The 20,435-nt window shown below is 40.1% G+C and overlaps 1 protein-coding gene across 3 annotated transcripts in view; it reads left to right on the top strand.

The window, feature by feature from the left end:
* The window catches only part of LOC124280916 (ethanolamine-phosphate phospho-lyase-like), a 49,433-nt gene that overhangs the window by 21,408 nt on the left and 7,590 nt on the right, over window positions 1–20,435 (top strand). The window contains exons 1-8 of one of the 3 annotated variants that reach the window (XM_046716910.1): window positions 1,728–2,073; window positions 4,609–4,727; window positions 5,088–5,247; window positions 9,330–9,504; window positions 11,209–11,417; window positions 17,098–17,192; window positions 18,113–18,237; window positions 18,698–18,852. In XM_046716910.1, the coding sequence (XP_046572866.1) occupies window positions 2,057–2,073; window positions 4,609–4,727; window positions 5,088–5,247; window positions 9,330–9,504; window positions 11,209–11,417; window positions 17,098–17,192; window positions 18,113–18,237; window positions 18,698–18,852 (1,055 nt within the window). In that variant the 5' untranslated portion in view covers window positions 1,728–2,056. Of the gene's footprint in view, window positions 1–1,727; window positions 2,074–3,869; window positions 3,889–4,608; window positions 4,728–5,087; window positions 5,248–9,329; window positions 9,505–11,208; window positions 11,418–17,097; window positions 17,193–18,112; window positions 18,238–18,697; window positions 18,853–20,435 lie in introns of those variants that run through there. The other 2 variants (XM_046716911.1, XM_046716909.1) reach the window with 2 other exon arrangements.

Here is a 20,435-nt window from a genome sequence, read left to right as displayed (position 1 = left end):
GAATCCTGTGTGACATCTACAACATCTGTAGGGTGCTGGGGATCAGTGTTCCTACCTGGGATCCTGTGTGACATCTACAACATCTGTAGGGTACTGGGGATCAGTGTTCTTACCTGGAATCTCATGTGTTTCCTATTGCAATATATATTGTAGTATGTGCTGATTCTAACATATGTTATGTTTAGGATTCTCTGTTAGGTACAGATTCTAGTACTTTTATAGGTTGAGTCCCAACCAAGATTCCAACCCACATTCGCACAGCACACAAAGTCAGCCCGCCACGGTTTCCCCCTAATAATAATAACCCACATCGGCCCTACTGGGCGTTCAGTGGGATGCGTAATAGGATATCCAGAAAAGCATGTTTACTCGTAAAATTGGGCAAAAATACGAACAGCTGCTATAAACAATAGATCAGACTATAGATGGCAATTAGGTCGCTCAGCCAGGTATGACGACGGACCATCAACTCACTTGGCATGAAATGCACTTGCTGCCTACAGACACAAGGGGTCATCTCAAATATCTTTTATGCTTTTTCATGTGTATTGAATGTGTCTCTACTGATTATCTAATCTTAGCTAATATCTCTATCCCCAAGCCCGACACCAACTTCAGTCAGCAACACCTGTCTTGATTTTGTTCTTGAGATGACCCCTCTTACCTGTTTCTTCTAATAGTGACTCAATGGTATCTACGTCCTTAATAGTTTCAGTATTAAAGTTGTTATTTTTTACATCTGCTTCTCTTTTATTATGAAGCTAAGTCTAATTTCAAAATGGACATTCAAAAAGTGTCATTTGTTATACAATATCATCGCACACTAATTTACATAAAGCCATGGTCTGCTCCAAATAAGTCTCTTCAGACTGAAAAATACTGCATTGCTCATTTCTGCACTAATATCTCCTCAGTAAAACCCTTTTTTAACGTTTCCTATCTCCCTGCCAGTGAGACTGTAGTCAGGCCGAACTTAGATTAACAGATATTTCACACTTTCACATATTATCTACCTAAATTGTAGATACAAATGTGAAAAAAACCATTTTTTTTCTATTTCCGACAGTACTTTAGAATCTGTACTTTATCGAGAAAGTGTAATCTAAAATATAGCATGTTACATTTGACTACTTTCTAAAAACGGCATTGTGAATTCATTCCTAGCTGATTTTAGCTGTGTGGTATATCTATATCAGATTCCTGTTCAGTGATACCTTCCATGCTCTGATCTTCCACAGTTATTATGATTTAAATAAGTGAAGTGACACCATATAGTCCTTGTAACAAACATATCTGTCATATTGTTTCTCCCAACAACATGGTGTCATAAACATGTAGAAATATGAAAATAACATCTTTCTCAACCAGGAGAAAACGTTTTGCAACCAACATATATGTTATGAGTACAGTTGTTGTTTTGAAATTACAAGTGACTGATCCAAGGACGCTGATGATGGCTTCCTTGAAGGGAAGGTTTTCTGTCTCAGCAACATAATGAGCTGGCTGGTTCTGTTTTTATCTGCAGTAGTCTGCGGGGTCTTTTTATTGATAGGAGGACCAGAGATATGTATTTGTTGATCAGTCTAACCCTCAGCATGTCAAGCGTTGGCCTGTTCTTTGTTGCTATGAGCCCAGGTAGGCCTCGGAGGCAGTAATCAGTGTTCAAAGGGTTAAGTATTTGGCAACTTATCACCAGGGTCATTGTGACCTGGAGGCAGGTTCAAGGATTGATGTATTTATAGTGTGATGACAACGAAGGCAGGAAGTGTTTGTCACATGTACTCGGCATCTCTAGAATGAGTAATATGCTGCCCTGGGATGTGACAGTGAGCTGTAAGAAGTGCTGATCTTCAATGGGTGGAGTCAGGCATTCATAACAAGCCATCCTGTTGTTATCTGCGAATTTGTAATGGAAGTGACGCATGGATGTGGGGCTGGCTGTGGAGGACTATTACATTGCACTCTCAAGCTGCTGCTGACACAGTAATCTGTTGAAAAGTCACAGTGGCATGTGACCTGTGTGAGACATTACCTGTTTTATCCAGCACACTGTAGAATGTGGATGCCCAACAGGTAATATGTGGTTTCACAGCTGTCTGTCACAGCTGCACAGACAAAACAAACCTTGACCTATCTGCACTGACAAAACAAACCTTGACCTATCTGTACTGAAAAAACAATCTTTGACCTATCTGCACTCACAGGTTGGGGTAAGGAGAGCTACCTCATACTAAGCTGTGTGACTGGCCTCTCTACTGGTGGATATCTGTATTTATTACCCACGTGGTCAACGTATGGGTAGTTGCACACTAATCCCGTACGTCACACGAGTGTCGTATCGCGTTGACCTGTGTCGTAACGACTTGACCTGAGATTCTAACGATTTGATTGGATAACCGATGACCTCTCAGTTAGGTCACGTTGTGAGGGAACTACTTGTTCATTCATAACAAACACGTGAATTCATTCATTCTACAACTTAGATGCATTCTGGGAATGTAAACATTGCGAACGTTGCCGTGTCGCTGTTTAATTGTGACTCGAACTGAGACATTATATCCATCGAAAAACATAATCGCAATGTTTCCACCAGTGATGTTAGCCGAGTGAAGCAGTTGCAAACCAAGAAACGGGGTACTACGGAGTAGTTTACTGTAGGAGGTTGTACGAGAGGTGATGATAACTGACATGCATCGTGACGTCGGTTACCAAAGGGACAGACCAGAATGGCATAGTGACGTCAATACAGTGTGACGTCATGCAAAAGTACTACAGAACAAAATTCTTCCGCAACCTCTTTATGAAACCGGTTTCGGTTTGAAACCATAGCAATAACAAAAATACGCTATTTTGTCAATTTAATGCATGTTAGACGTGGGTAATAAATGAAATACCACACTCGGTCTCATTACATATGAATTATAAGAAACTCGTGACCTTCTTATGCTTTCTGATATCGCTCGCTTTCGCTCGGTCAGACACCATAGGAAGAACACTCGTTTCGTATAATTCGTATGTAATGAGACCTCATGTAGTATTCTCTATGTACAGCTTGTTCAGCTTGACCTGATCAAGTGAATACTAATGAATTGCGTGACCGTGTCACAACTGGTTGGGTCTATTATTGTGAAGGGGTGCACCTTTGTCAGATGATTGGTGTAAACGAGTGGACTGAGTGTTGTACCTATTGTTGAAAATTTGGAAAGCGACTACTGGGACAGAAATATTGCAGTTGAACATGAAATAGAAAAAGTGATAATTGAAGTGTTGTTTTCCGGGACAGGTTCTGTAACGAATCGCACGGACGCAACATTAATAACATTCTCTGCACCCCTATATAATGAAGGTAACCTGATCTGCCATTTGTGCCTTTTGACCTCCCGGGTCATGCATATGTAGAGTAGCTCAGGTCAAGCTGAACAAGCTGTAGGCCAGTGTGCTGAGGGGTATTGGCCTTGAAGATGTTTACTATCAGCATATGTGTCCTCATCGTCCATAATCTTCATGGTTTACATTCCGATAAATCTCCACTATTACCCTGGATGTATCTGTGGCACCGCTTGATAATTGTATTACCTCCCTTTGCTGATTCTGCCTTCTCACAGTAGCCAATCAGATAAGCCATTACAACCAAGTTTTTCAGTGTCAACAAAGATGGCAGCTGAAGCCGCAAAGGTTTGGTCGCTGTGCAATGTTTCAGTGATTTTTCCTGAACAGGATTCAACTTTTCTATGTTGAAGCGAGAGCACACCCTATTGAAGTCAATTGTTTCCATGGCCAGTACTGTGTACTGAAGAAGCGGAAGTGCATTATGATAGAAGCCTTGTGATTGGTACGCTCAACTTCCCAGCATAGACACCTGATTGGATGAAAAGCCAGCAAAGGGAGGTAATACAATTATCGGGCTGAGCTGTAGATGCATCCAGGGTACTAGTGGAGATTTATCGGAACGCATACCCTGGAGATTATCGAGGATGATATGTCCTAGTCCTTATATTACTGGTATAAATGTGGTGATATAGACGTTTCAGGCCATCTGCCATGATTTCCAAAGTTATATCATTGCCATTAGCCTATTATGAATGGACACACTGAACTTTTAGTGTCAACCATACCAGAGAAAACTGAGAGTAATATCTAAGATGCAATGTTTGAATAACTGTATGTAATTCAAACTTGCAACATTCACTATTAGTATGCATATAGGAGGCTGTATATTTCATCGTGTATTAATGGGCTTTGGCGCTTGTCTTCAAGATGTTAATGCTTCTACTTCACAGAAGTACATATTAATAATATATTATTGTTATGTCCCAGGTTTGAATAATGGGGTGAATTTAGCAATCAGCATATCTTTTCATCCATCCTTATCCTGTTTCTGGAGCAGAAGTCTCAAATCATTGACTATTTCTTGTTGAAACTTGCTTTACAGATCAGTCAATACACAATTCTAAATGACAAGTCACACATTGTCCACACAGTTCGCACATAGCTCCAACTATCTGCTACAAAAAGTATCTCTCCAAACACCTTTCTGAGAACAGATAGTATTTTGATAGGTTATGCTGCTATATTTCTATGTTTTATGTTCGTGGTTTCACATTTCAGAGGAAACTGCACCTTGTTCTTCCGGTCTGACCCGTTGAAGATAGTGAAGGCTTCTGGGCAGTACATGTACGATGAGTCTGGGAAACAGTATCTAGATTGCATCAACAATGTCTGCCACGGTGAGTTAGGCTGTCATCACTGTATTTGACGTCTTCACTGACAAAGTCGTTTTCTCTTGTTCGTTCACATGAAGCGGTACAATGTTGTTTTCTTACATGAAAAAAAGTTTGATGAAAGTGTAACTTGTACTTAAGCCGACCCCACTTCTACGCACTGCCTTTAGGTCCTCAAAATTTGGCTTATCTGCGGTCATATACCATAGTTGATTACTACTTAGGTCTTAGTACTTTTATGATAAGGCTGCAATAAATGTAGATGTTCATCAGAGTGAGATGTATGAGTGCATGTGTGTGCGTGCGTGTATTGCAAACTTTAAGACTTATCTGTACGTAATATTAATGCAGACGTGTCTATTTTAGTTGGTCACTGCAACCCGAAGGTGGTGGAGGCAGGAGCCAATCAGATGATGGTTCTCAACACAAACTCCCGCTTCTTGCATGACAACATCGTCAAGCTTGCACAGCGCATCTCGGACACGTTACCCAAGCCGCTGTCAGTTGTCTACTTCACCAACTCGGGGTAAGTAGTCATGTGCGAGGTGTTTGTATTTTTTATTTATCTTTTTAGTGTATGTCAGTTCTGCTGCAGTTTGTCCTACACGTCAAAGATATTTTTTTTTGGAGTTAGAATTGTTCACCAGCCACCCATGCTTGTTGTTAGAGGCTTCTTACAGGAGGTCGGACTTGGCGACGTCAATGTTAGAATGTCATCACAATATTGTTGCTGTCAATATCAACCACTGAACTGATTTTCCACTCTCCACTATATAGGTTGCAGTCAGTCTATATTTCCAGTACTGAAAAGGCCATGGGCCTATAGTACATACGGTATGTACATGCACGCATGCACGCACATGTTCACACATAAACATAGTATCACTGGGTGTAGTGGGAATATATACAGTAGAATACAACTAATCTTAGTGTCATAAATCAAAACTGATGTTTTGAAGGGATTTAAAGTTCTGTAAAATTCAAATTCAGTGCTGAAACATAACTGTATGTTGTCAGCGCAAAAGTAGAAAAGTTTAATACATTGCAAATGTAGTTAAATGCCCTGCTTACAACTTTCATATATTTATAGCTACAGTTCATGTATGAAAAGTGAAATACTGCCAGTGTGACGATGAATATAAGTCAAACTCACTCACTCATGTATTAAAATAAAAAAAGTCTGCACCAAACAACCTTGATGAACAGATTACATAATCTATGATGCTCTCACATTCATGAACAGATTACATAATCTATGTTGCTAGCATCTTGGTGAACATATTACAAAATCTATGATGCTAGCACCTTGATGAACATATTACATAATCTATGATGCTAGCACCTTGATGAACAGATTACATAATCTATGATGCTAGCACCTTGATGAACAGATTACATAATCTATGATGCTAGCACCTTGATGAACAGATTACATAATCTATGATGCTAGCACCTTGATGAACAGATTACATAATCTATGATGCTAGCACCTTGATGAACAGATTACATAATCTATGATGCTAGCACCTTGATGAACAGATTACATAATCTATGATGCTAGCACCTTGATGAACAGATTACATAATCTATGATGCTAGCACCTTGATGAACAGATTACATAATCTATGATGCTAGCACCTTGATGAACAGATTACATAATCTATGATGCTAGCACCTTGATGAACAGATTACATAATCTATGATGCTTGCACCTTGATGAACAGATTACATAATCTATGATGCTTGCACCTTGATGAACAGATTACATAATCTATGATGCTAGCACCTTGATGAACAGATTACATAATCTAATCTATGATGCTTACATAATCACCTTGATGAACAGATTACATAATCTATGATGCTAGCACCTTGATGAACAGATTACATAATCTATGATGCTAGCACCTTGATGAACAGATTACATAATCTATGATGCTAGCACCTTGATGAACAGATTACATAATCTATGATGCTACCTTGATGCACCTTGCACCTTGATGAACAGATTACATAATCTATGATGCTAGCACCTTGATGAACAGATTACATAATTGATGAACAGATTACATAATCTATGATGCTAGCACCTTGATGAACAGATTACATAATCTATGATGCTAGCACCTTGATGAACAGATTACATAATCTATGATGCTAGCACCTTGATGAACAGATTACATAATCTATGATGCTAGCACCTTGATGAACAGATTACATAATCTATGATGCTAGCACCTTGATGAACAGATTACATAATCTATGATGCTAGCACCTTGATGAACAGATTACATAATCTATGATGCTTGATGAACAGCACTATTGATGAACAGATTACATAATCTATGATGCTAGCACCTTGATGAACAGATTACATAATCTATGATGCTAGCACCTTGATGAACAGATTACATAATCTATGATGCTAGCACCTTGATGAACAGATTACATAATCTATGATGCTAGCACCTTGATGAACAGATTACATAATCTATGATGCTAGCACCTTGATGAACAGATTACATAATCTATGATGCTAGCACCTTGATGAACAGATTACATAATCTATGATGCTAGCTAAGCACCTTGATGAACAGATTACATAATCTATGATGCTAGCACCTTGATGAACAGATTACATAATCTATGATGCTAGCACCTTGATGAACAGATTACATAATCTATGATGCTAGCACCTTGATGAACAGATTACATAATCTATGATGCTAGCACCTTGATGAACAGATTACATAATCTATGATGCTAGCACCTTGATGAACAGATTACATAATCTATGATGCTAGCACCTTGATGAACAGATTACATAATCTATGATGCTAGCACCTTGATGAACAGATTACATAATCTATGATGCTATTACATACCTTGATGAACAGATTACATAATCTATGATGCTAGCACCTTGATGAACAGATTACATAATCTATGATGCTAGCACCTTGATGAACATGATTACATAATCTATGATGCTAGCACCTTGATGAACACCTTGATGATGACAGATTACATAATCTATGATGCTAGCACCTTGATGAACAGATTACATAATCTATGATGCTAGCACCTTGATGAACAGATTACATAATCTATGATGCTAGCACCTTGATGAACAGATTACATAATCTATGATGCTAGCACCTTGATGAACAGATTACATAATCTATGATGCTAGCACCTTGATGAACAGATTACATAATCTATGATGCTTGCACCTTGATGAACAGATTACATAATCTATGATGCTAGCACCTTGATGAACAGATTACATAATCTATGATGCTAGCACCTTGATGAACAGATTACATAATCTATGATGCTAGCACCTTGATGAACAGATTACATAATCTATGATGCTAGCACCTTGATGAACAGATTACATAATCTATGATGCTAGCACCTTGATGAATTACATAATCTATGATGCTAGCACCTTGATGAACAGATTACATAATCTATGATGCTAGCACCTTGATGAACAGATTACATAATCTATGATGCTAGCACCTTGATGAACAGATTACATAATCTATGATGCTAGCACCTTGATGAACAGATTACATAATCTATGATGCTAGCTAAGCACCTTGATGAACAGATTACATAATCTATGATGCTAGCACCTTGATGAACAGATTACATAATCTATGATGCTAGCACCTTGATGAACAGATTACATAATCTATGATGCTAGCACCTTGATGAACATATTACATAATCTATGATGCTAGCACCTTGATGAACAGATTACATAATCTATGATGCTAGCACCTTGATGGACAGATTACATAATCTATGATGCTAGCACCTTGATGAACAGATTACATAATCTATGATGCGAGCACCTTGATTGCTAATATATGTGTAGTTCCTAACTCCTGACCCACATCTTGTAATGTGTATTAAGGCACTACATAGATTTAACGAACAATTTACTAACTTGCTCAACACATTATCTGCTAACGCTTTTACCAAGTTAAAATTGTTAAGTAGAAAACTAAACACAGAAGATTTATCATTGTCTAAATATTCAAGAATATCATCTTCAGCAATATATCCAGCTCAGTACCCATCCATGCATTAAAATCTCCAACGAACATAATATAAAGGTGTTTGCATAATATAAAGAACATGTAGTAGTGCTTCTTGTAGCAATAACACAGTGTTACTACAGTCAGGTGATAATGCATTATACTAACATGACAATATTCTGGGTGAATATACACACAGGAGTCAAATACATCCTTTTCTCTATTAAACTTGGTTTTGTCTATAAACACAAATATTCCACTTTTACCGATTGTTGTCATATAGCTGGGAGATATATGCTATGTATGCATTAAGCAACAAACAATCAACCAACTGAATATAGTAAAGTCCAAGAAATCTTGGCTCCCAGACAAGCAGGTATATATCTAATAGATTCCCCTTAACAAAGTGAGTTATGGTCATAGAAACCGTTGGAGCCTTTTGTCGCAATACCAACTTGCGCCGACAACAAAGTGACAAGAGCCATGTTGTTTTCAGTAGTTACATATATCTACTGGTTTCTTGTACTATTGCGATATTAAGTGTACTGCTATCTTGCAGATCTGAAGCCAATGATCTTGCGCTACAACTGTCGCGATATCACACAAAGGCCAAAGAAATCATCGCCTTGGAGAGGGCTTACCATGGTCATGTGATCTCCCTCTTGACTCTTAGCACATACAAGTTGGACCAGTGCAAAGATGGACAAAGCATGATGCCCGACTTTGTGCATGTTGTGAGTCAAATTTGTTTACTTGTTAACTGATGTACACGACAGCTTCCCTAGATATCATATTTTGTCAGTGCTCTGAACCTGCCTGATTCAGATTACATCAGATTCTGTTTAAAACTGTTTTTAATTTCTAACCTGAAAACTTTACCACAATATTACCAATCATGCAGAAAATTTACAGTGGTTGAGTGGTAAATGTTTTCTATGTTCCATTTATTCCGTGCCCAGTAATATCTATGCCAGTCATATATTCTATCTCAGACTCCTGCATCTCATTCCTGTAAGAACACAGTTATCCTGGGTAGACTTGCAACAATATGGCTTGGATGCCAGGTGGTTGCATGATATAAAGAACATGTAGTAGTTCTTCTTGTAACAATAACACAGCGTTACTACAGTCAGGTGATAATGCACTGTACTAACATGACAATATTCTGGGTGAATATACACACAGGAGTCAAATACATCCTCTTCTCTATTGAACTTGGTTTTGTCTATAAACACAAATATTCCACTTTTACAGATTGTTGTCATATAGCTGGGATATATATAGAGAATACTACACTCGGTCTCATTACATACGAATTATACGGAACGTGTGTCCTTCCTATGGTATCTGACCAAGCGACAGCGAGGTCAGATAACATAGGAAGGTCACGAGTTTCATATAATTTGTATGTAATGAGACCGAGTGTGGTATTTTATTTATTACCCACGTCTTACATGCATTTAAATTGACAAAATAGCGTATTTTTGTTATGTTGTTGGTTTCAAACCGAAACCGGTTTCATAAAGAGGTTGCGGAAGAGTTTTGTACTGTAGTACAATATTTGCATGATGTCACACTAATGACGTCACTGCCATGGTAACCGACGTCACGATGCATGTCAGTTGTCATCGCCTCGTACAGCCTCCTACAGTAAACTACTCGTTTCTTGGTTTCCAGTTGCTTCATTCGGCTAACATCACTGGTGGAAACATTGCGTTTATGTTTTTCGACAGATATAATGTCTCAGTTCGACTCACAATTAAACAGCGACACGGCAACGTTCGCAATGTTTACATTCCCACAATGCATTTAAGTTGTAGAATGAATGAATTCACGTGTTTGTTATGAATGAAAACATAGTTACGTCAGAATGTGACCTAATTGAGAGGTCATCGGTTATCCAATCAAATCGTTAGAATTTCAGGTCAAGTCGTTACGACACAGGTCAACGCGATACGACACTCGTGTGACGTACGTGATTAATATGCAACTACCCATACGTTGACCACGTGGGTAATAAATGCTATGTATGCATTAAGATGTAGTGTCATGTGCCCTTCAGCCACCAGAATCATCCGGTATCCGATCCATGGGTTACTGTAGATTCTGATCCTCATTTGGTCATCTTGAATGCATGGGTGTCCAGAACCAAATCCCAAATCCTGTCATGGTTGTGTCCATCACTGAGGAGGCATCACTGCAATGATATTCGTTTGCAGTGAGCCTTGCAGACCGTGGTGACACCATTGTTATCACGATGTCCTAACCAAATGTGTAATGAGATTATTCTACCACTGAAGCTGGCTACACTCAGGACACTTGTTACTACTGTTTACAAACTGAAAAAGCTGGAAGACTGATGGTGGATTATAAACAGAATCTCTTGTGCCTTTTGGTTTAACATGATTCAATAAAGCTCAGGCTCTCTGCATACACAGGCATCGTGTCCAGACACATTCCGAGGGAAGTACCGTGACTGCGACTACAGTATGGAGGAGCTGGGGCAGAAGTATGCAGATGACGTCAAGGACATCATCGATAACATCCACAAGGCTGGCAAAAGCGTCAGCTGCTACTTGGCTGAGTCCATACAGAGTTGTGGTGGCCAGATCATATACCCTCCAGGATACCTCAAGAAAGTCTTCCAGTGAGCTTACCAGATTGTTTTAGTATTTTGTACCTTTCTGACTGATCCTTGTCAATTAACCAAACAGAAGATGAGATTAGTTAAGCATGTGCTTATGAAGCAGCACCACTATCAGCAGAGAGATGTTCGGACTACAACGGTTGTAACTGCCAGATGTGAACATACACTTACTGTATGTAAGTGCTGCCTTAGTGCTGAGATCGCTTTAAGTGCACAAGCTGTGATTCCTGCTACTGCAACAGATCAATAAGGGACATCAACAATAGAAGACCTAAAACTAATAACCTCGCACAGCAAGCCATACCACAAATTGATGTATGTTTAAGAAATGTATTAACTTTGTTTTTGTTACTCTTTTAACCATTACATATGAAAGATTTGTGGTTAGTCTTATGCGGAACACCAAATTTATTCTTTAAAACTTGTGGTTAATTAATACCGGCGATTAAAGTGGCCAAAAATTAAGCCTGCTTCCCTCTAAGCCGCCAAAGCGAAACCACAGACAGAGTTACGTAACTCTGTCGCCAGAGCACTGCAGTGGCGTCATATGAGGAGCGATTTTCAGTTAGTTGTATAGAAAATGTGTAGCACGCTCATCATTTTGATGATTTCTCGCATCAACGATGACATGCGAATCGTTGCTTTGTCGTCAATTGCTCCTAGGGGTCGGCGATGGTGTCCCCATGAGCAGATTTCCACAGGACCCGCAGTTAAGTGCTAAATCGGTTATGTTTGTGAGTCGCGGCGGCGTTGTGGAAGCCTGAAGCGATATCTTACTTGTGTTCAGATCGCTTCACTGAAGTTAAAGAATCAAAACTACTTACTAGTTGTTGTAAAATATGCATATGATTGATGACCATAAAGATTTTCTATGACACAACTTGTAACATAGCGATTTCTTCCTCGGAAGTGAGGTTGTGGTCGAAGTAACAATAATATTGTAAGTAGTATTATATTGACACCCACCTGGCTGCCACGAGAAATTGTTATGTTATCGCTATGTCATGCAAAATCCTATTGGCCATCAATAAAATACATATTTTACTACCAGTAGAAAGTAGTTTTGATTTTGTAACTTCGGTGAAAACAAACCTAAATACCATTTATCCTCAGACTGGCGGATGTTCCCGACAGAGCCGCCATTTTAAAAATAAACAAATCTGTTAGAATTAATGAGATTATAGTTTGTTTTCATCAAGTTAGATAATCAAGACTACTTTCTACTTTCGTAGTTAAATATGTATTGGAATCATAACCAAACGGATTTTGCATGACACAACTTATAACATAACGATTTCTTCCACGGAGGCGAGGTGGGGTTCGAAGTCACAATACTGCTTGCGATAAATTTCTTGCTACATTCCATGGTTAATGTCCACTCACCAGTATGTAGATACTAGTCAGTAATGCGTCTTTATATTTGGTCTTATAATCCTAATTAGTTTATTATCATACTTGTATCCATTTTGAAACTAAATAAAATAATAAAAAGCAGACGATCTGCTGATACTTATAGTGAATTTATAACAGAACTGTAATATCTAGACATTTTATAGTTTGCCAATGTGAATCATAATTAGCACACACACCTAGTGCATGTTGTCTGACTCATTACACTTCCGCGGTGAAAACAATGATTCTGTTGAATGCTACGACAAATGAATAAAATCAAAATGCAAATATTAAAATTAAAACAGATTAAAGTTATAGGAACAATATCAGGCCATTACCTTGTTAGAGGAATGTATCCATCAATATCCACAAAACTGTTCCAAATGATGTGTCTTTTAACAGTTTAATATCTGAAAAAGTGATAAATCTTTTCAGGTATTGGTGTATAGTCTCATTGGTCACCCAAGATAGCACACCTGGCAACTAATTGCATAATGTCCGCCTTTCTTTAAAAACAGTAATTTAGTTAGCCAATAATGGGCAATCAATCAATGTATTGCCGGTTAATCCTTTGAAAGAAGGGCGTTGTTTTTACATGAACACCGACCGACAGAGTGTATTCAGTATAGATTAGTAAATCTACATACATAAACACTACCTTTTGACAATTCCGCTGTGTAAGATAAAAGTAATTAATCAATCAGCGTGTTATCGGTTAATCCTTTGATCGATGTTTATAATGTTGAATATTTACTCCAGACACAAGAAATGCCAAATGGGAACCTTTGTCGGGTAATCTAAGTGTGTTACCACTAATTATACCTGTTATAAATTCATTAACTGACCATCAAGTGAATGATGACAAATAACATGTGTAGGTTTATACCACCTAACACGGGTTACAACAAGAGGGAGTATTAATTACTGTATTGCATGTGAAAACGTATGGGCCGACACTGTTTTGAGAATACAAACAGATTTTTACATGACATGATTAAATATCGAGGTAAAAAAATACAGAAATGGGATCAATTTAGATCAGTCATTATACAAATAGGGCCTAACGACACCAATCGATTTTGACAGAATCGTCTACTGAAAACAAGTTGTAACTTCGGAAACTAGGCAAAGCAGGAGACAAAATTAAATGACAGTAGATTGTGAGAACATATAGCTTTTATTTTCCACAACAATTGTCCGCGATTTCAGGTTTATACAAGCCTGTAAACAAGATCATTTAACCCTAAAATGTAGATGAATTCTGCATCGGCCCTCAAAGCTATTCCTCATATGGCGTCACAGGCAGCGCTCTGATTGGTTGAAATTTGGATTCGCGGGTGAGAATTGTGCACTGTTGTCAAAAGGTCGATTTAAGTCAATTAAAGGTCGAAATGAGTAGTTTTAATGGCGGGGTTTCATTTATAACGATGCCAGTTAGTGATTGATGTATTTTTACCCCTAGGGTTTATGTGACCTTTAAGAAATGTATTATTTTCCTTATCCTGACTCATGCTAATTATGCTTGTCTCCTTCCTCTTGCGAATGATAGTGGAACACTTGAAATCCCTTGAAGTTCCCATTTTAAAAAAGCGGACGTAAAATCACTCACCCTTTCCACCCTTTGGCCCCCAAATGGTCACATGATCGGCCATATTTGTCACTCTCTCCTTCTTCGCCCCTGAGGATGGTTGTGAGAGCACCTGGATCCCTATACAGCACATATCCTTTCATAATTTCAGATCTTACATCAAAATTATTGCTGTATACGGTTTTTAGGATTATATTCTACATTATGGTTGGAAATTTGATTTAAATTTTCCTTTGTTTGACATGTATTTTCTTCATGTTTACATTTCACGAAAACTTGTATTCGTTGTAGGTACCGAGTGTCTGCGGCTGACCCACATTTATTATGTCCTAATTGCACTGTTTCATGTTCTTTCATCTCTCGCTGTAAGTTTTGTGTAAATTTAACCTCTGTTGAATTTACTAATTACCTTCTTCTTTTTTTTCATCCATAGACATGCTAAGGACTGGGTACGTAGGTAATTACAAGTCATGTCTAAATTGAGTGATTGCGCTGAAAACCGTGTGTTAACCACTGCTGCAGATATTCATAATTCTAGTGAATTGCTGAACGTTTCTCAGGAGCAGGTCAATGTACCAGGGGTGAACGCCGGAGGCCATAAGAGATCATCGTCTACTCAGCTGACCTCATCGCAGATGAAGAAGGCCAAATCTTCATCTTCGCAGAAGAAGAAGGCTACTACAATGAAGACTTCAGCGAAGTCTAAGATCAGCTCTACACAGAAGACGAGGTCTCTCTCAGCTGAGATTGTTCTTCCGGAAGAAGTTTGATGATCTACCCATCCTCATACCTGAAGTCACCATCGTCAGTAAGAAGACGAAGCCTGCTACATCAGCATTGGTATCAGCACAGACATTGACAGAAGACCTGCTATCAACGCAGACATCGGGTACCAGAGATAGCAGCAGTGTCCACTCTTCACGAGTGCAGCGAGCCTTAGATGACGTCTCTTCAGTATCCGATGCATCATCCCTGCAGCAGTCACTTCAGACAACACAGAACTTCAACCCAGGACTGTTCATGCAACAGTTTACAGACCGGATGATGTCGATGATGGAAGGTCGCTTCGCTCAGGAGAAGGCTGCTATGAAGAAAGCTACGTCTACTAGCCTGCGTGAAGGCTCTACAGTCTCCCCACCACATCTGGTTGAAGAGGGAAGCCTGCGCGAAGGCTCACGGACACGACAATCTTCCCCATCTGAAGTAGATGCCCCAGAGAGTGCTGCTAAGAAGTCTCCACGCAGGAAGGAATCGAGGCGTTCTCCCGAACCCTACAGACGTCGCAGATATAAGTCATCATCTCCATCGGACTCTTGACGCCCATCAAGGCACTCCTACAGAGGGGAAGCTACGTCCAGGAATCCACAGAGATGGGAGATAACGTCAATTAGCCTTCGTGAAGGCTTAGAAAGATATCTCAAGACTCCAGGAGGAATACACGGTCACACCAGGACCTTTCACCTGCATGCAGCTCTACATACAGATCTACATACAGAGACTCACGTCATTCTCATTCACATCAAATGTCTAACTTCACTGTCTGAAGTTAGAAGTCTGGAGAACTCTACTAACGTTAGTTCAACGATAGCAGATTTCCCCTTCATCATACGGAGCCCTTCATGATACATCAGGGTTTGAGATTACAAGATCATCAGTGAATCCCGTAATAGATATTTAAGATAAGAAGATAACACAACTGGACACTACAACTAGATGTTGGCTATGTTGGATCAACGAGTGGCTGAAAGAAGAGACACACACCTGAAGTAACGATGTCAGATAACATCCGATGAAACACTGAAGATGAAATTTCATCACATGGGCTTACAAGATATCAAAGGGACAGTTAAAAGGATTGTCGCAGTTCCTCAGCGAGACATCAGTTACGGTCAACTTTACAGAACATCTGTCTAAGATGACGACTGAACGTCCAGAACGTGGCTTGACCCATCACCGTTTCCGAGGGATTCTGCAAGCATAATTAGCATAAGTCAGGATAAGGAAAAATATGTATTTTTCTGACTAAAATTGATATTTTATACTTATCCTGACTCATGAGGTTACCCCTCCCAACCTTCCCTCTTTCGGCACTCTGGATTTCCCTGTAAATCCGTGTGGCGGGCTTACATACGGAGAGAGTGACAAATATGGCCGAATGGGCGCCAAAGGGAGGAAAGGGATCCTACTCTTGGTGAGTGATTTTACATCCGCTTTTTTAAAAGGGAACTTCAAGGGATTTCAAGTGTTCCACTATCATTCGCAAGAGGAAGGAGACAAGCATAATTAGCATGAGTCAGGATAAGTATAAATTATCAATTTTAGTCAGAAAATTACATACTTCTTTGATTGTCATTCTAGAATTTGGGTAGATGAAGAATGAGGACTATTTGTATGGATATACAACTTCTTTATTCTGTATAGGCGACGTTTCGACATAGCTTCTAATGTCACCACTTGCTTGATGACGACATTAGAATCTATGTTGAAACGTCGCCTATACAGAATACGAAAGTTGTATATCCATACAAATAGTCCTCATTCTTCAAGAACTATATTTGAAGCCTCAATACTGGTAATATGCTACTCAAAAGAAGTAAGAATACACTCTAGTAATATGAAAGGATCTGGTGTTCACATTATACCATCATGTGTGTTTGGTGCTTCATTTGGTGTTCTTGTCCATCCACTATTGCCATGCAGGTATGTTCGTGAGGCTGGAGGGCTGTGTATCGCTGACGAGGTTCAGGTGGGCTTCGGGCGAGCAGGCTCCCACTTTTGGGCTTTCGAGACACAAGGTAGGGAGGATTTGAAGGTGAAATGGGGTTTATTGTTGTGTCAAGGCTTACAGTCTTAATTATCATGATTATATGCATGTATGGCGTGTGTTTTTGTGCGTGTTTAACAGTTCTTGTCCTCCGAAGGAAATGCCATAGTTTAGCATGGATATCGTACACATGCTCAAAGCCAAGAAGTAATGGTTTTATCCACATGCAGTCAACAAGGCAGGGAAAGAACATGCATCATATTGTAATGTTTCTTGGTACAACATGCCAGAGGATCCAACCTCCAATGTGTCTCTGTCTTGGGAGATGCTCTATCTACTATACCATGTAGGCGGTCATCTTCCATGTGTTACATTGCAGTCTAGGTACAATTGAGTTTTTGACTTGGTAGACCAGTTAATGAAGGAATTAGTGGCATGTTGAATCAACCATTTGATCGATTGAATTGGTTTTAGCATGCAGAATGTAAAGTGCCGTCACATCCATGGTGGCCCAGTCATTGAAGGTGCTCCATTTCGCTGTCCAGGACTGCATCGATTGGGCATGCCACGAGCATTCTTGATTGTGTTTGTCAGCACCATGTTTTTGCTGGTGGCTTCTCACCCAAACTGTAAGAGCTGCCATGTTGACATCCTGATAGTGATCATCACTTCATGTCTACTTGCATCAGCTCCTACAGACTCACACAGGATCTGGAGTGCTGGTTTCTCGACCCATATATTTGTTGACTAACCTGAACCTGATGTACAAATTCTATAGTCTATGTTATCTACTTAGACTTGATACTCTTTCATTTAACCCAACTCTGAAAGCAAAACATCTGCCATATTCCATTCATTTATAATGCCTTCCTCAGGGCATGTTGTCTGTGAGTTGAGATAGTGGAAGAGTGTTTAGCCAGCAAAAACCCACTCATGTGCATGTTGTTGCAGACGTTGTTCCTGATATAGTGACAATGGGAAAACCCATGGGTAATGGTCACCCGATCGCTGCAGTGGTCACCACACCTGAAGTTGCAGCCAGCTTCATGTCAGCAGGAGTGGAATACTTCAACACAGTAAGGAGAAGCACGAACGTTTGCATCACTAATAACATCAACACTGTGTACGTTTCTTACACTGGCAGGGTTGTGTAATACTTGTCGTCCCTGCCATGGACTGAACAAACTATGTGATGTAATGAAATATATGATATTGAATAGAATTGAAAAACACTTGAAAGTGAATTGGTACGAGTGACAGTATATCTCTCTTGTACTATACCTGACATCTCCAATGATGTCCAATATATATATCTCGTATATACCTCTCTTGTACAATACCTGCCAAGGTTTAAAGGTATTGTAGAATACGTGTTAGAGTTGACTGTTATGTAACACTCTTTTTATTCCTACCAGGAACTGAATGTAGAAAACTTTTAAGGGAGGACCTTTGCCTAACACCTATACCAAATAAAACACTGTCATAGCGAATTTGTTTTCTGTTTCCATAGTAATGTAATACTGGAGGCTCTTTCAGTTTGCAGGCAACCCAGTGTCCTGTGCGATATCTCTGGCTGTACTCGATGTTATTCGGGATGACAAGCTGCAGGAAAATGCTGTAAAGATAGGAGGTTACTACCTGGAGAAGCTGAGGGAAATGAAATCACGCTACAACATCATTGGAGATGTCAGGTATAGTCCGGGAGGGGATTACGGGACATCATTGGAGATGTCGGGTATAGCTGTAGGGGAGTACAGGACATCATTGGAGATGTCAGGTATAGCTGTAGGGCAGTACGGGACATTATTGGAGATGTCAGGTAGAGCTGTAGGGCAGTATGGGACATCATTGGAGATGTTGGGTTTAGCTGTATCAGATGTCAGGTATAGCTGTAGGGCAGTACGGGACATCATTGGAGATGTCAGGTATAGCTGTAGGGCAGTACGGGACATTATTGGAGATGTCAGGTATAGCTGTAGGGCAGTATGGGACATCATTGGAGATGTTGGGTTTAGCTGTAGGGCAGTACGGGACATCATTGGAGATGTCAGGTATAGCTGTAGGGCAGTACGGGACATTATTGGAGATGTCAGGTATAGCTGTAGGGCAGTACGGGACATTATTGGAGATGTCAGGTATAGCTGTAGGGCAGTATGGGACATCATTGGAGATGTTGGGTTTAGCTGTAGGGCAGTACGGGACATCATTGGAGATGTCAGGTATAGCTGTAGGGCAGTACGGGACATTATTGGAGATGTCAGGTATAGCTGTAGGGCAGTACGGGACATTATTGGAGATGTCAGGTATAGCTGTAGGGCAGTACGGGACATTATTGGAGATGTCAGGTATAGCTGTAGGGCAGTACGGGACATTATTGGAGATGTCAGGTATAGGACGGGAGGGCAGTATGGGACATCATTGGAGATGTCAGGTATAGCTGTAGGGCAGTACGGGACATCATTGGAGATGTCAGGTATAGCTGTAGGGCAGTACGGGACATCATTGGAGATGTTGGGTATAGCTGTAGGGCAGTACGGGACATCATTGGAGATGTCAGGTATAGCTGTAGGGCAGTGCGGGACATCATTGGAGATGTCAGGTATAGCTGTAGGGCAGTCACGGGACATCATTGGAGATGTCAGGTATAGCTGTAGGGCAGTGCAGGACATCATCATTGGAGATGTCAGGTATAGCTGTAGGGCAGTAGGGACATCATTGGAGATGTTGGGTATAGCTGTAGGGCAGTACGGGACATCATTGGAGATGTTGGGTTTAGCTGTAGGGCAGTATGGGACATCATTGGAGATGTTGGGTTTAGCTGTAGGGCAGTCACGGACATCATTGGAGATGTTGGGTTTAGCTGTAGGGCAGTACGGGACATCATTGGAGATGTCAGGTATAGCTGTAGGGCAGTACGGGACATCATTGGAGATGTCAGGTATAGCTGTAGGGCAGTATGGGACATCATTGGAGATGTTGGGTTTAGCTGTAGGGCAGTACGGGACATCATTGGAGATGTTGGGTTTAGCTGTAGGGCAGTACGGGACATCATTGGAGATGTTGGGTTTAGCTGTAGGGCAGTACGGGACATCATTGGAGATGTCAGGTATAGCTGTAGGGCAGTATGGGACATCATTGGAGATGTTGGGTTTAGCTGTAGGGCAGTGCGGGACATCATTGGAGATGTTGGGTTTAGCTGTAGGGCAGTACGGGACATTAACCGTGAGGCTTTAACTGAGTAGCACCAGTATTACAGTTGAGTGTAGTTTCTGTT

Source organism: Haliotis rubra, unplaced genomic scaffold (genome assembly GCF_003918875.1).
Source record: "Haliotis rubra isolate DU_JTF1 unplaced genomic scaffold, ASM391887v1 Scf276, whole genome shotgun sequence".
Lineage (NCBI taxonomy): Eukaryota > Metazoa > Mollusca > Gastropoda > Lepetellida > Haliotidae > Haliotis > Haliotis rubra.
This window is presented reverse-complemented; position numbering and strand designations above follow the sequence as displayed.